Source organism: Miniopterus schreibersii (genome assembly GCF_964146895.1).
Source record: "Miniopterus schreibersii genome assembly, chromosome: 1".
In the NCBI taxonomy this organism is placed as follows: Eukaryota; Metazoa; Chordata; class Mammalia; order Chiroptera; family Miniopteridae; genus Miniopterus; species Miniopterus schreibersii.
In genome coordinates this window covers 37,976,890-37,993,831 of record NC_138101.1, presented here as the reverse complement: position 1 = coordinate 37,993,831, position 16,942 = coordinate 37,976,890, and the positions used below count along the sequence as shown (strand labels likewise).

The following is a 16,942-nucleotide window of genomic DNA, read 5'->3' as shown; positions in this document are numbered from 1 at the left end:
GTTTGATTCTGGCCAAGGGCATGTACCTCAGTTGCAGACTCAATCCCTGGCCCCAGTCGGGGCACATGTGGGAGGCAACCAATCGATGTGTGTCTCTCACATCGATGTTTCTCTCTCTCTCTCCCTCCCACTTTCTCTGAAAAAGCAATGGAAAGAATATCCTCAGGTGAGGACTGAAAAACACATGCACACTTTCTTTCTTTCTCAAGTCAGTTTTCATTTTTCCATATCACCATCCAATCTTTGTCCTAGACATACTAAAGATGTTTATAATGTATACTTTCAATTATTGTTAAGTCATGCATACTTTTTCTATATTGAAGTTTCACCTCCCCAAACCAATAATTAACATTTAGGAATTGATATACATCTTTTTTTTTTTGGTATGCTTTGTTTTTGGTTTTTTGGGTTTTTTATTGTTCAAAATATTACAGATATCCCCTTTTGTCCCCATGGACCCCTTCCACCCTGCACCCACTCCCTGCCCCAGGCCTCCACCACACTACTGTCTGTGTCCATGGGTTGTGCATATATGCATATAGATTCTTTGGTTAATCTCTCCTCACTCACCCTCCCACCCACACCTTCCCTCTGAGATTTGTCAGTCTGTTCCATGCTTCTATGTCACTGAATCTATTCTGTTCATCAGTTTATTATGTTTTTTAGATTCCACATATAAGTGAGATCATGTGATGTTTGTCTTTCTCTGCCTGGCTTATTTCGCTTAGCATAATATTCCCCAGGTCCTTCCATACTGTCCCAAAGGGTACGAGATTCTTCTTCTTTACAGCTGCATAGTATTCCATGGTGTGAATGTCCCACAGCTTTTCTATCCACTCACCTACTGATGGGCACTTGGGCTGTTTCCAGATCTTAGCTATTGTAAACTGCGCTGCTATGAACACAGGGGTGCAGAGATTCTTTCTGATTGGTGTTTCAGGATTCTTAGGATATAAATCCTTTTATATTTATAGCACCTTAAAAAATAGGATTTGTAATCCATTCTTGAGGAATGCCAGGTAAAAACTAGATATATACCCAGTACTCCCTTTATTCCTCTAATCCTGAGCAACTCCACATAACCTCTTCAATGAAAAAATATCAGTATGTAGTGGTTAAAAAGATATACAAGTTCTTTGAACAATGGGAGACAATATAATTTATTGGAACAGCTAAAAATCTGTTTTCTTTATGTTTTCTGCCCAACATTGTTCTTGTTTTAGACTAAGACATTGTTTCTACTGAAGTGAATGGACGAAAATGCAATTGGTGTTTTAAAAGGAAGTGAAAGAAATGCTATAGTGTATCTATAACAGAAGCTATGTTTGAAGGTAGACTTTTAAGTTTCAGTGCAGCCTGCATTTCTAGGAATGAGGAAACCTTAGCGGCAAAGGCTAAGTAGGTAATGGTACATTATCGTCATGACTACATGCAAGGCCCCTCTCGTCATCACTATTTATTACCCTTCATTCTCATAGCACATTCCCATTCACCTCCCTCTGCAGGTGACCATTCTGTGGTTCATGTGTAGTCTTTTGTTTATATTTATTTTTGCAAAAATACATTTTGTTGTTTTGTATGCACATGCTTTTAATCATTCTACATGTCATTCAATTCTGTCTTAGTCAATTCTGGCTGCTTTCCCGAAGTGTCATAGACTGAGTGGCTTATAAACAGCAGAAACTTCTCTCTCATAGTTCTAGAGGCTGGAAGTCTACAATCAGGGTACCAGCATGGCCAGGTTCTGGTGAAGGTTCTCTTTCGGGTCATCTTTTGGTTTATCTCACGTGGTAGAGAGCAGGGGGCTCACCAGCTCTCGGAGTCTCTTTTATAAGGACACCAATCCCACTTATGACCTAATTAAACTCCCAAAGGCCCCACTTCCTAATAGTTTTACATTGGGGGTTAGGATTTCAACATATGAGTTTGTGGGGTAAACAAATATTCAATCCATTGTATCACTTTTTGTTTCATACTGTTTAACTCAGATTTGTTAAGATCTATGTTGTTAAATGTGTATTAATTAATTGCTCTTAATGGCCACATGATGATTCATAGCGTGTACCCACCATGTTTTACCTCCTGCCCATTATTCCAAGAAATGCTGCACCAAACAGCCTCCACCTTACCCCCTTATGAACCCATGCAAGTTCTTCCGGAAGCAAAATTACCGGGTCATTAGGTGTGCATACACTTAATTTGGCTAATGGGTGCTGGCTTGCTCTTTGGAGCGGCTGCATCAGCGCGCACTCCCATCTGCAGTGCGTGAGGATCCCCACGTCCCTACAGCTTTGCCAACACCTGGTATTAGTTGGCTTTCTAATTTCTGCCAGCCATTATCTTATTCGTGGTTTAATTTGCATTTTTCTAATTACTAATGAGTGTGCGCATTGTTATGTATCCATGTTAGCCTTTTGGGCTTTGCTTTCTATGAGTTGCCTGTGCCTGTCCTTTGCCCGTGTTTCCATTAAGGCTGTTTTGTTTTCCTAGCATTGCTTTGCAGTTCTTTACGTCGCGCTGTGAGCGGTTTGCTGGTTACAGACATTGCACCGTTCCATTCTGTCTGCTAGTAATTGAACCAGGCTGTCCTTCGTGAAACAGATTCATAAGTTTGAAATAATCATATTCATCAATTCTCTTTGCGTTATGGTTGTGTTTTTAAAGTTTTTTATGAAGTCATTCCCTCTTTCTAAGTCTATACTAAAATATTCTACTATAGTTTCTTCAATCAACTTTATAGTTTGACCTTTCCCGCTACGTCTTTGATGTATTTGGAGCCCACCTTCAAGTGCGATGGGGCCCAGGCACTATTCTCCATATAGTGAGCCAGTTTTCCCAATTTAACTAGACAACCTGTTTTCCCAGGAGATGGTATGGTTATGCAGCTCTGTACACTTCTCGGCATCTGAGTCTTCCAGGAAAGGAAACATAATCTGTTCCCTACAGCTGTTCCCAATCTCTTTGGAGCGATGAGGGTAACACACGTGAAACTGAATAGCATGACACAATATAATTAAGGATTAAATTGTATGTTGAGGAAATAAGTACCGAAGAACTTCAAAGACAAGATCAACTAGGGTTCCAATAGTCAGGAAAGGCTTTGTATTATTTTAACCCTATTTAAATAAGACAGGTGTCCCCTTCCTTCCACTCCCCACTAAGTTACCTTAAGAAGAATTACAGGAAGGGTTCATGCCTCATCCCGAGCCACTCCTGTTTATTGTTGCTAAATTTCAATGAATAAAACCAGATTCCTCTCTCTGCCCTATATGGGTGCTAACTAGACAGCCAAGAAAAACAGGTTGCAGGTCCTGCTCTTCCTCATAATTCGGGATTTACTGATATGAATGCAAACAGAAAAAAAAGTAAAAAGCATTCATGTTCAGATACTGCTAAAACCCATCCCAGTTCCCTGAGATAGTGGCATAGACATGTGTCATCATCTTTCATATCATTCTTCAGAGAAGACTCCGGTAACCAGATACCAGTAATTCATGATTTCCCAAACAGGCAGGTCACTTTCATTATTATTATAAGTTTGAGTAGGGTCATGAACAGAAAGAATACTTAATTTGGAAAAAATATATATTTCAGAAATATCAAGAAATATTTTTAAATTATACTGTCATTACGAATGTGAAAGTTACGAACTTGTAACACTATGACAATAACAATAGCTTAGCATATATTGAATGCTAAGCACCACAATAAGCATCTTATGTGTTATTTTAGTTAATCCTCAAAAACAGCCTCACGAGGTAGGTACAATTACTATCAGTTTTACAGATGAGAAAACCAAGGTATAGAAAAGTTAATTTATTCAAGATCACACAACTAGTAAATGATATAGTTAGGACTTGAGATTACATGTTCTTAATAAGCTCTCATCCATAAGACACGTCTATGTGACTTTACTTCACATTGACCAACCCATAAGACACCAGAAATCAAGAAAGTATTCCTGGTACATTAGCCTCTTTCAACTATACTATTAACATGGCCTAGTAGTGATCATCAGCTGCATTAACAAAGGCAACCATTGGAAATTTTCTTATTGGGGTCATCTCTCCCTCAAAAACACTACGCCTGAACCCAAAGCAGTTCTAAATTTTATCTTCTTTGTACCCAGGAACACCAAGAACAGGGCTTTAAGTGGTCCTCAAAGTATCCTTGAGAGTCTGTGCTAGAATTGTAGTGACAAAAAACTTGGAAACAGAAAGTGATGCAAGGAGATGGATGTAGTTGGAATGTAGTTACTCTCTATACAAATTAGAAGGCAGAGGTAAGACTCGGCTCAGATCAACACTGAAGCAGGAGTTCTACTGAGAAAAAGCGACTGGGTCGAGGTAAACTTAACAAAGGTATTAGACTATTTCAAGTGTGGACTGGCATCAGGTAAGAAAAGTAAAAGATGCTTAATGCTCGGCGAAGGGCTTCAGCCCTATGCCTACAGAGAGCAGATTGGATTTGGAGGCTTTGAGAAAAAAATAAGCAGATGTTATCCAAAAGCTTCTGTTCAGAGGTAAGAAAAATCAGATGTGGAGAGTGGCTGAGTCCTTGCTTGAGAGCTAAGATTTACGTTTGCTTGGTAATTAAAGATGAGGCGGGATGAAAAGAGGACGATGTGTAACGCTGCCTCCCTTCAACGTCCTTCCTTTGAATCCTGAAAGAAAAGGTGAGTTGTTGTATATTTTCCGTCAAACCTTCAGTATAACACTGCAAAGGAGGCCTGGTGTCCACACGTTAGAGATGAGAGAACTAAGCCTCTGAAGGCAAGGTCCACAGCTAGGAAATGACAGAGTGGGGATTTGAGGCCACAGAGGTAACTGGAACATACGCACTTTCCGCTAACTTGTTCTACGAGTCAAGGAGGAACTCAGCTGAGGTGGGAAACTCAGTTCTACAGTAATTTTTCTCTCATTTAATATCTAAATCCATAAGGATTATAAATCTCATATACGGTGCTAGATTACTTTTACTTAAGCAACACGTTGTGTTTATTTATTATATAAAGATGTCTTTATCCTTACTTTCTTTACTTCCCTGTATCAGTTTTTATCCAGCTTTATTGAGACGCAAATGACACATAACATTGTGTAAGTTTAACGTGTAAAACATGCTGATTTGATACATTTATATATTACAAAATAATTATCACCATAACAATATTAATTCTTCCAGTCCATAAATATGGGATATCTTTCATTTGTTTTTGTTTTCTTCAATTTCCTTCATCAAAGTCTTATAGCTTTCAGGGTAGAGATGTCTCACTTCCTTGGTTAAATTTATTCCTAAGTAGTTTATTATTTTTGATGTTATTGTGAATGGGATCGTTTTCTTTTTTCAGATATTTTGCTGCTAGTGTAATAGAAATGCAACTGATTTCTGTATATTGATTTTGTATCTTGCAACTTTACTGAATTCATTAGTTCTAACAGTTTTTTGGTGGAGTCTAGGATTTTCTATATACAGCATCATATTTCTGCAAATAAAGGCAACTTCACTTCTTTCTAATTTAAATGTCTTATTTCTTTTTCTATTTTGTACTATAGTGAATAGGAGTGGTTAGAGTGGATGCCCATATTCTTATTTCTGATCTTAGAGGGAAAGCTTTCAACCTTTTATTGTTGAGTATGATGTAAACTGTGGGCTTGTATATGGCCTTAATATGTTGAGGTAGGGCAATTTGTTGTGCATTTTTATCATGAAAGATATTTTGTTAAATGCTTTTTCTGCATCTATTGAGATGAACACATAATTTTATCTTTCATTCTATTAATGTGTATGTCACATTTATTAATTTGCATATATTGAGACATTTTTGTATCCCAGGAATAAATCCCACTTCATTATGGTGTATGATCCTTTCAATGTGCTATTGAATTTGGTTTAGTAATATTTTGTTGAGAATTTTTGCATTTATATTTGTCAGGGATACTGGCCTATCATTTTCTTTTCTTATGGTGTCCTTATCTGGCTTTGGTATCAGGGTAATTCTTGCCTTGTAAAATGAATTTGGGAGTATTCCTTCCTCTTCAGTTTTTTGGTAAGCTTTTGAGAAGGATTGGTATTAATTTGTCTTTAAATGTTTGGTAGATTCACCAGTGTTGGGAGGCTTTTGATTACTGACTCAGTTTCCTTGCTCATTTTTGATGTGTTTGGACTTACTATTTCTTCATGATTCAGTCTTAGCAAGCTGTATATTTCCAGGAATTTATCCATTTCTTCTAGGTTATCCAATTTGTTGGAATATAATTGTTCATAGTAGTCTCCTGTGATTCTTTATATTTCTGATGTACCAGTTATAATGTCTCCTCTTTCATTTTTTATTTTGTTTACTTGACTCTTCTTTCTTTTTTCTTAGTTTGTCTAGCTAAAGCCTTGCCTATTTTGTTTATCTTTTTTAAAAAATGAATTCTTAGTTTCCTTTATCTTTTATTGTTATTTTCCTGGTGTCTATGTCATTTATTTCTGCTCTGGTCTTTGTTATCTCCTTGCTTCTGCTAACCTTGGGCTTAGTTTTTTTCTTGTTCCTTGAGGTAAAAAGATGTTTATTTAACATCTTTTTTCTTTTCTTAATGTAGGCATTTATTGCTACGGACTCCCCTCTTAGAACTGTTTTTGCAGCATCCCATAAGTTCTGGTATATTGTATTTCCATTTTTATTTGTTTCAAGATATTTTTGGATTTCCCTTTAACCCATTGGTTGTTCGGAAATATGTTGCTTGCCCGGCCAGGCGTGGCTCAGCGGTTGAGCATTGACCTAGGATCCAGGCGATCGGGGTTTGATTTCCGGTCAGGGCACATGCCCGGGTTGCGGGCTGCAGCCAATCAATGACTCTCCTCTCATCATTGATGTTTCTATCTCTCTCTCTCCTTCTCCCTTCCTCTCTCTGAAATCAATAAAGATATATTTTTTTAAAAAGAAAAAAAAGAAATATGTTGCTTAATTTCCACATATTTGTGAATTTTCTAGCTTTCCTTCAGTATTGATTTCTACATTCCTACTGTAATAGTCAGAAAAGATACTTGGTATAATTTCAGCCTTCTTAAATATTTCCTAAGATTTTTTTAATGACCTACCATATATGATCTATTCTGGAGAATGTCTATGTGCACCAGAGAAGAATGTGTATTTTGCTGCTATTATATAGAATGTCCTGTTAGGCCTGTTGGTCAAGTCCAATGTTTCTCTGTTGATTTCCTGCCTGGATGATCTATCCATTGTTGAAAATGAGGTATTGAAATCCCCTACTATTATTTTATTGCTGTCTATCCCTTCAAATCTATTTAGTATTTACTTAATTTAGGAGCTATGAAGTAGGGTGCATATATATTTATTATGGCTATATTTTCTTGATGAATCAACCCCTTTATAATTATTATTCTTTGTCTTGTATTACTTTTTTAGCTTACAATCTCTTTTGTCTGTGTCAGTTTTTGAGGAGCAAGACAATAATTAAATCAACTGTAACAGAGAGAGGAAGTAGGTAAATAAATATATTTGCATATATATGTGTAATATAAGCAATCTATGACTGGAGGAATGATGTGGATGCATGTTTTCTGAGGGAAGATTTTTTTTGTCAAAAGGAAGTGATATTAGCTATCTGTAAATTTTCTGATAAAGTTGTAAATATTGCACAATCTTCACTCTACTGGGTAATCTATTTAGATTAATAGTCATTATTCAGGCACTATAAGAGAGTCGGAGAGAAATTATTCCCTCTCTCTGATAGAATAATTAAATTTAGAAATTTTGAGGACAACACATCTGGAGAGAACATGAATCTTCTAAATAATGATCTTTTCTTGCTTCAACCACTCTGGTTTAAATATCTTCAATACAACTTTAAACAGATATTAACTGTGTATTTTCCTGTTTTAAAGAGGTAATTCAGAGATCTAGGCTTTTGTAATGTACTTAAATGTAGTATATTTAATACTGTCTTTATCACCCTTCATTACAAACATTTTGACTATCAATCTCAGGAATATAAACCAATTTGGGATAAGGTTATCCAATATGTTGCTATTTGCTATATATGATTAGGTGGTCACAGATGTCTATATGTTTCCTTCTGACATTTCACACACAAAAAACACTGAGGAAAAACTAGTACAATCAAAGAAATAACTTTGGTAACATCACATAACACTACAACCCATTGGGTGATATCATTACTTCCTGGTTTAGAGTAATCCGAATGTCATACTTCCTTGGCACATCACTCACACACCCACAGATCCCATATGACACTGGACACAACCGCCTTCTCCAACAGGCACAGCGCTGGGTTCAAAGCTCTGGGAGTTATAAAGAGGACTTCAGTGAAAATGAAGTGACTCGATTCCCAGGCCAACAAGCCCTTCTGGGAATCCTGTGAGCCCCACCAGTGCCCAGGTTGGCCAAGTTTGATATAGGCTTAGGATAACGATTCACAGCTGATTTATTGAATCTTAGGTTTCACCAAAACTCTACAGTTTTAAATAGATACAATAATAACTTCAAAGGATTGCAACAGAACTATTGAGATTATAACCCTTATTTTTGGAAGCAAAGAAAACAGGCTGCCTTTGGAGAGGAGTTTAATAGATATATTCGCATATATATTTGTAGCATAAACAATCTATGAGAGGAGTATAACAGTTTTGGTCTCCCTAACATGCTGCTTGCTACACATAAGTGGGTAGGAGCTCTTAGAACCCACCGGGATGCTCGCCCTGGGTCAGCTGGCTCACTGCTGTGTCACCGTGGGCAATTCACTTACTTACCTATACAATGAGTAAAATGATAGTATTCACCTCAGAGGCTCATGTGAAAAGCAAATAAGCTCAAAGACAATGGAGTTTGTGCCTGGTGCACAGGTAGAAGACAACAGTGATACTACTCTTCTATTATAACTAACACAGTGTCATCATAGAGGAGTTTTCCACAAGGAATCAAATTACCTGAAAATGTCAAAAAGGAGGGGGGGAAAAATCCCTTCAATTAATTCATGGGCAATTTTTCCTCCAGGAGCATTGATCACAAAGCCCATTAAAAACTCTTAAGTATCTGGATAAATGCAAGACTTTCTAATAAATAGATTCTCTCTTTCGTTAATTCATTCAACAAAACATGCTGCGTTCCTATGTGTTGTAGAGCATGAAAGATGAATCACTGTTCCTATCCAGAAAGGGTCTGCCGTTTAGTAGAGAAGGTAACATATTTGCATAGCTAACTATATTAGGAATAGAAGGTAAATAAGAAAAATTAAGGCAAGAGGAAAAAAGATTACTCTGGGGTTCAAGGAATAACTCCAAAGAAGGTATTACCTCAACTAGACCTTGAAGGAGAGTTGTGATCCAGAAAAGCAGAGCTATCGGAATGGGGGAGGGTACACAGCTAAGCCTGAAAGGTAGGGTGGTGCTGAGGGGCACGGGGGTCAGGGGCACATGGTGAGGCCCTTGAATGTCTGACTGTATGACTGGAGGCTCAAATTCTATTGTGCTCTGTTCTCTGTTTCTACCTTGAGTTCAGCCCTTTTTAATGGTGTATTTTTAAAAAGCATCTTTTAAACAACCTTTGTGTGGTACTCTTATAATTATGAGAAAGCAACAGAATCTGAAGTTTTCTTTATGGCATATTTTGGTTCCTTTAGTTCCCAGGGGCTCATCTGGTGTGATGGTGGGAGAAATTGCTTTCCAGTCCCATTGGCCAGTCTTCAGTGGCCAATCTTCAGTGGCCTAACTATATGCAGGTTGCATTCTCAGCCCCCTTTGTGAATACAAAGACTGCTCTGAGAGCATTCATTTGGGGGCATCTGACAGTGAAAAGAGGCTACGTCTGTAAACAGAGCTAGTTTGGGAATGATCAGTGAATGGCTGGGTGAGGCCTGTTTGTTTGAGTTGACAGCCCCTCCCTAACTCTTTCATTAAACACCCAACTAACCTCCAATTGCCCTCTTAGAACTTAATCTCAGTGCAATTACCAGCATTTCAAAATCATCAGACTTAAAGAGGTACTACCCTGAAAGAGGGTCTTTGTTCAGTGTTAGGAGAGTAACTCCACCTACAAAATTCTACAAAAGCCCCAGAGGGGAAGTAGGATAGATTTAGAAATCACTTACTCTTTTAGGTGGTATAAATAATAAATTTATAACAAGCTGGCACACAACTTTAAAAAAAAAAAAAAAAGTGTCCTCCAAAATTTCGGAGAATTTAGAATGCCAAAAAGGGTTGAGGGAGTGTTTCTGATGAGGTAGGCCTTAATCTGCCAGGGAAACATGATTTCAGGGTCTCTAGTTCATACATAAACTCCAGTCAGCAATAAAATGTCATGTTTGCTCTGATTTTCCCCATTGTAAATGCCTTTAGTGTAAGAACCCTCCTAGCCAATCTGCTCCCCGGCATTTCTCAAAGTGTTTACCTCATGGTTCCCCGATCACCTAAAGATCCTGGGCCTCACCCAAGACCTGTTCAATGAGTCCGAGTCCTGGAATTTGAGTTATAAAAAGGAAACTTCTTTATTTGTATGATTACTGAAGTTACTCCTACCTAGATTCTTCTTATGTTATTATTTCTGCTCCTATCTTCCCAGAGAGTTGAACCAGTCAAAGACAGACCTGATGCTGGGTTCAGATAGTCTTCTCAGCAGGCATGTTGCCATATGAATGATGTCATCTGGAGTCAAAAACTTACTCCAATACCTTCACCAACAAATTACAACAGGCCAAGGGATCAACTGTGGTTGGAAGTTCAGAGGATAATTACAAACCAAACTTTTTAAGATACTCAATTGCTATTAACTTTTCTTCTTTTTAATATTTGTCACTTTTATCCCTATTGTTTTTTGTTTGCCTTTGCTTTTCTTTTAGATTTCCCCAGAATACTGAGCAATAGGACTGGCTGTGGGTGACAAGAAAAATGATTATAACAATGTCACTCTTGTGAAAATACATCTTCCAAAACAGTTTCATTTCCAGCAAATAAACCCCACACCTCCTCAGCCCCTTTAAGACTTCTTTTAACTTAAGTACAAATAAAAGTATATTTTGGATCCTAGCAATTTCTGTTTTCCAAGCACTGCTTTTGATCTTACCAAATGCATATCTTTAAACTTTTATACGTTATCTTTTAAAGTCAACCAGCTAGTTATTTTATAACTTACTATTATGTATTCTCTAAAAGAAATTGAAGTAAGATGTACATCACATTTAACAGGGAATCTGTGTGTTTGATGAGAAGAGACCTACAGACAGAAGACCTGGGTTTAAGTCCTAGTTTATTATTCACATGGTGCCAAAGAAATTCATATGATGTCTCTGAGTCTCAGTTTACTATTCAAATAAATAAGAATCAGTATAATTCTTAATCCACAGAGTTATTGTAGGAAGTAAAGGACATCGTTAATATTTTGGCTCTCAAGCATTTATGAAATCCTAATAAAGCTAAGGAAATCATAACTTGTTCCTTGATCTCTGAAACAGTATTACACTTATTTTTACCTTTTGTGTTGTTTTTTTTTTAATGATACTTGGTCTTTTTATCCTTTCCTTAAGGATATAGGACATGTGTTTTTTTGTTTTTTGGGTTTTGTTTTTATTTTTAACCTGTGGCTCCTGTCCTATCAAATGCAGTGCCAGCATTCCGATGACACTGTTGCCACCAAGTGTCCACTGGGAGTACTGCAAGCCAAAATGTAGGTGTGGTGTGGCACAGCATGACCATGCCATGACAGGCCACTAAACCTGCGCATCTGGAACAAACGGCAGCTTTTCTTCTCCTTCCTTGGTGACATAAACTGAGTAACGCAACTCTGATATAATCTACAACAGCATATTACTCTTTCTTCCTCCTTGATGTACCCTAGAGCCGACAATCAACAATTTAAAAATCATTGGCTCTCCCCTAAACCCCTAATCCCTCTTTCCTGTATGTACGACCAAAGACCAGCCAAGGAACCTGCGACCTGAAATGCCCAGCTGGAGACCAGGGAACCACCAGTAGTTGACTACCATAGTATATACAGCCCTGTATGTGTATTTAATCTTTGAAACCCGAGGAGCAGCATACAATAGCTTTGTTTTACAGGTTAAGAAATTAAGGCTCAAATTGGCTCAGTTAATGGGCAGCAGGATAGGCTTTAAACCCAGGAGTGTGCCGAAGTTCTCTCTACCACCTCATAAGGTCTCCCTCTGCATCCCATAGCAGCTGCTCTGTATTTTTCTGCTTTACCTTCTATGGGGTTTAGGTATCTACCCAAGATACCTACACCAGCACATTCAGAATCACCTGGCAAAATTCTTATAGTATGAATGCCTATGTCCCTCCCAGGTGAGTTATAACTAAAACTCTGGAAGATAAACCCCAGCATCTAGAATTTTTTTTAAAATTCTGCAATTATTCTGTTGCACTGTGAGGGTGGAGAAACACTGGTTTAAATAATGATAGTACTCATGTTAAAAAAAAAATTCTACAGCTTTAACATTTAACCAGGGGTATATTCTTATTATAAAATACTATATTAACACGACGTTTCTGTCTTATAATAACAGGTGGATGACATATTTATAGATTCGGCCTTGAACAAGCATTATATCAAGAACCGAGTAGTCAGACTGACGTATGTATGTTTGCGCCAAGATGGAGTCAAAGGGCAAAGGGGGCAGGGACCTTCATATATTGTGCACCTCTGTGAGCTAGGCTCTTGGATAGGGTTTCTCATAAACATTATCTCTACGACAATCTCAAGACATAGCATTGACCATCATTTTGTAAAGGATAAAACGAAAACTCAGGGAGGTTAAGTGTTATGTTCAAAGTTCCCCAAGTGACAGAATCAGGATTCAAACCCTATCAACTGATTTTGAGGCCTGGGGCTAGCAGAATCCGTGGTCTTGGGGAAACCCAGCATGTCACTGCAGGCACCAAGTTGTATTTTTTATTTTTATTTTTTTTTTGACAAATGTGTCATTTCAAAAATATTAAGCAGGCAAAGTTGACTACAATATGGGACAATAAGTTTTACTTGTAATAAAGCCCCAGTGTCAGGAGGCATACCTAAACAAAAAGAGGTTTCTGTTTTAATAAATGTTCTGTTTGTTGTGGTGGAGAGGGAATATTCCTATCAGTTGCCGAAATTGCTCAGAGGTTTCAATTGTGTTATTTGGAAAGCACATAGCAGAACATATACGTAATAGGTGCAAACATATGGGTCTGTATGACTCATCTTCTTAAAGAAAATTAATATATTCAGATTCAGTTGAAGAAAACAATCACTTTCCTCACCAATAGACTAATGCCTATAACAGACTTACTACAAGTTCCTTACACCTTTACTGAGAACTAGTGACTTCCAGAAGAACTTTCAAATATAAACTGAGTAAGTTCTGTAACACGTAGGAGATAAAAGGCACATGTTTGCTGAAACTTTCTAGATTTCATGCCCTCTTTTCTCAAACTCTGATTTGCCACAATGTTCAAGAAACATTATCATAATCTTATGGACTCCTTTGAATTTGTAGCCATTATAATGAATTTTTGTGTGAGTCCAGAGAAATTCCACCTGGTAAATAAATGTCTTCCCTGTGATTAAATCAGGAAAAGTACTTAGTCATATGTTTGCCAGTTTGACGTAAAATTCTGATTATTTATATTTTCACATTCCAGAGCCTAAATGGACCTATATAAAATGACCCATAATTGATATGAACTCCTTTTTTTAGTCAAAGAATTCCAAAAAATTGGCCATTCGTACTTTTTAGAGCTTGAATCCTGTTAAGTATAGCAATAAGAGACGTGCAGATCAAGACATACATTTTAATTTATTAAAGACGTTTAATTGTTTGGTTTCCTACTTTAAGAATGTGTAAAATTCAGGCCCATAGGTGAATGGACTTGAACCTGTTTATATTTTTAAAAAGTTCAAGGACTGGACGGGTTTAATCTGGAGAAGACTCAGGGAGCACAATATTACTATCTTCAGATATTTTATATAAAAAGGGAAATTGATGTTTTATGTATGTCCCACCTGGTAGATCTAAGCTTAATGAACAGAAGATATAAGGAGAGATATTTCAACTCAAAATGAAGAGTTCTCTTAAAATCAGAGCTGACCACAGAGAAGAAAAAAAAAGCCTCTTTAGGGAAGTAAATCTATAAATTTTCCATTACTTTCATTACTGTGCGGGGTTAGAGGAGCACTTGCCATGGAAGCTGTAGAGATGATTCAGGTATCAGATAGATGAGTGACTGGACAAAGAGATCACTAAAGTTTCTTCCAATCCCCAGAGTCTATGATTTCAATGATAATTTCTGGATGTCTGAGTCTTACCCAACTGCTATAACAAGCCTTCAAATTAATGAGAAAAATGCTCTCAAAACATAATGAAAACTTGAAGAGGGAACATATGAAATGGCGTTGGGTCAGAGAGTGACATATGAGAGAGTGAGTGGGAGAGGATTAGGGCTTGCCATTCTCAGCAACTAAGGCATAATTCAGGGGAAGAAAATACAGGAAAGAGTGTAGGATGACACCAGATGTATTCTTTGAATAATCATCTTTCTCTTGTGTCTCACAGTCCAGAGGACGATGGTGTGAAAGCTGATGTCATTATGGTGTTCCAGTTCCCCTTTGCTGAGCAAAGAGCAGTAAGGAAGAAGAAAATCCACAGCATCTTAAACCAGAAGATGAGGAACACAAGAGCCTTGTCAATAAATGCCTCGTCAGTTCAAGTTAATGGTAAGTAGGCATATTTCTGTGATATGAAATTCTCTATTAGGTTCATTTTATGTCTCATTTTAAACTTGCATGCCATATTTCTATTCCAAATAGTAGCTAGAATTTAGATGAGAAATTTTCAAGTTAAAAGAGTAAAATTTCAAGGTTTCATTATTTGCTGATGAAAGCATATCTAAAAGTTGTCAAGTGGTTTTTCCTGTAGTAATTTTCTGGTGCTCATCCCCAAATAAAGGCAAATGTTTACCATTAATAAAGAGTTAATCTGACCCAGCCACTGCCTCCATGACTAAGTAAGTGAAAATACTAAGCATTTAGCAACAACTCCTTTTCTGGGCGGGACCTTCCTAAAGCATAAACTCATGTGTTGCCTCTTAAAAATATGGATAGTTTCTGTATATAGTGAAACAATGAAGTTTTTGTTAACTTTTTTCCTATAGGCATTTAGAAAAATGGTAAACCAACTTTGGCACCACTAAAGCCATCTTATAAGTAATGAGTAAAAAAGTCACTAACCTAGAAAAAAAATTATTGGAACCATTATACCATTATTGCTTCTCTAAAAAAAGAGAATCAACTATATCAAGGTCCTTTCTATGCCCTTTACTTGCAGCATCTAATTTCTAGAGTCCGATGAAGTAGACAAATTCACTCTTATAGATGTGAAAGAAGGGCTAAAAAGATTAAGGACTCTAATTATTAAAAGGAGATAAGATTCAAATCTAGATCTCTAATTTCTTGAGAGGCTCTATTTAAAATGGCTCTGTGGTCAAACATATTTTAGAAATTCTGTCTTAAGACTCATTTGTTTTAGAAATGCATTCCTTATGTTGGCATATTAAAATCTTTGAGGAGCCCAGCTAGACAGAAACCTGTTCATCCTTGTACGCTAAGCTGCTTCCACAAGCATCTACCTCTGGCAGACAAGTGGGAACTTCCCCTACAAATTCCCATGGACACCATCCATAGGGCCACAGAAAAGAATCAGTGATTAATATCAGATGGGAAACAGGATGCCCTGCCCTTGTAAGGATCTGGCTGACTCTTCAAGAGGAAACCTGACCAGGAAGTAATAGTCTGAGCGAATGGGATGGGCAAGAGTTTGCTGATGTGACAAAGAGTCAGATACTCAAGGAATAAAGCCATGGACCTCTCCCAACCCAACAGGGAAGCATCTGTCAAGGGCTTAATCCACCTTCTTTGTTAAGGTGGGGAAACAAATGAATCGAGGTTATGAAGCAGTGGCAATCCTGATAAGTTACATGATATGTTCTATTTCATTTCCAATAACCAGTTAATTTACAAGGAATTTAAAAGCCTGCCCTATCTGAAACCTGAAATGAGGCATGAAGAGGTCATGGACTGCCTGGTCTCTTTGTTTCTTACAGTCTCAGTTTGTAAGCTGCAGGTTATTTTAATGACTAGAGTAGATTAAAGAGTAGGATGTGCTGATGGAGAACCTGATTTAAGAGCTACCTGACTAATTCTAACTCTACTGAGTCACTGCAGGACCACCCAAGTAATTGGGCCATGCCTTTGCCTCCATGTTCTCATCTATAAAATTGCAATGATAATGTTTGTTCTTCCTGAAAACATAGAAATACCAAGAGGATATAGAAGAAAAAAAAAAAATATATATATATATATATATATATATATATATATATATATATATATGAAGAATGGAACATATATGCTATGACCATTTAGAAAACTAGTAAATTGTGCATGCTTTGGAAACCTAAAGACATTAACTTGAGTGATTGACTGGTAATAGAAAAAGCTAGAACCTTGAAAGTTCCCAAATTTCTAAATGTAAAAAGAGCAGTGTTTGCTAGCACTTAGGAAAGGCCCATTTAGTGGAAAACTCAGTAAGAAACCTAAAGGCAATTCTTATAGGAAAAAACATTGCTCTATAGGAACACTTAATTTTGGGGACATCCAGTGAATGCAAAACTGCAGCCCAAGATTTAGCCATAATTTGTCGAAATATGTATTTTGTTTTGAAAAATAACTGTGGTGTGGGTCCTTCATGTGATGCAGTGTGTCAAAGCAAAGCCAAAGTCAACATCTTTGCATTGCAACCATCATGGCTGTGGAAGAGCAGCTAGCTGCCTTCAGGCAGTGGGTGTGTGCTCCAGTTCCCATCATGTCACCTGTAGCATATGGAGCCCTGAATGCTAACTACATTACTCCCAGCTCAGAAATGTGTGAAAGGGT

At 37.3% G+C, this 16,942-nt stretch overlaps 1 protein-coding gene across 1 annotated transcript in view; it reads left to right on the top strand.

Moving 5' to 3' along the window:
* LOC308563174 (transmembrane protease serine 11A-like) overlaps positions 1 to 16,942 on the top strand; it is a gene marked incomplete at both ends in the record, with an annotated part of 43,322 nt that overhangs the window by 13,307 nt on the left and 13,073 nt on the right. Inside the window, 2 exons of the mRNA XM_081149966.1 lie at positions 12,540 to 12,607; positions 14,565 to 14,725. Of these exons, the coding sequence (XP_081006092.1) occupies positions 12,540 to 12,607; positions 14,565 to 14,725 (229 nt within the window). The remainder of the gene's footprint in view (positions 1 to 12,539; positions 12,608 to 14,564; positions 14,726 to 16,942) is intronic.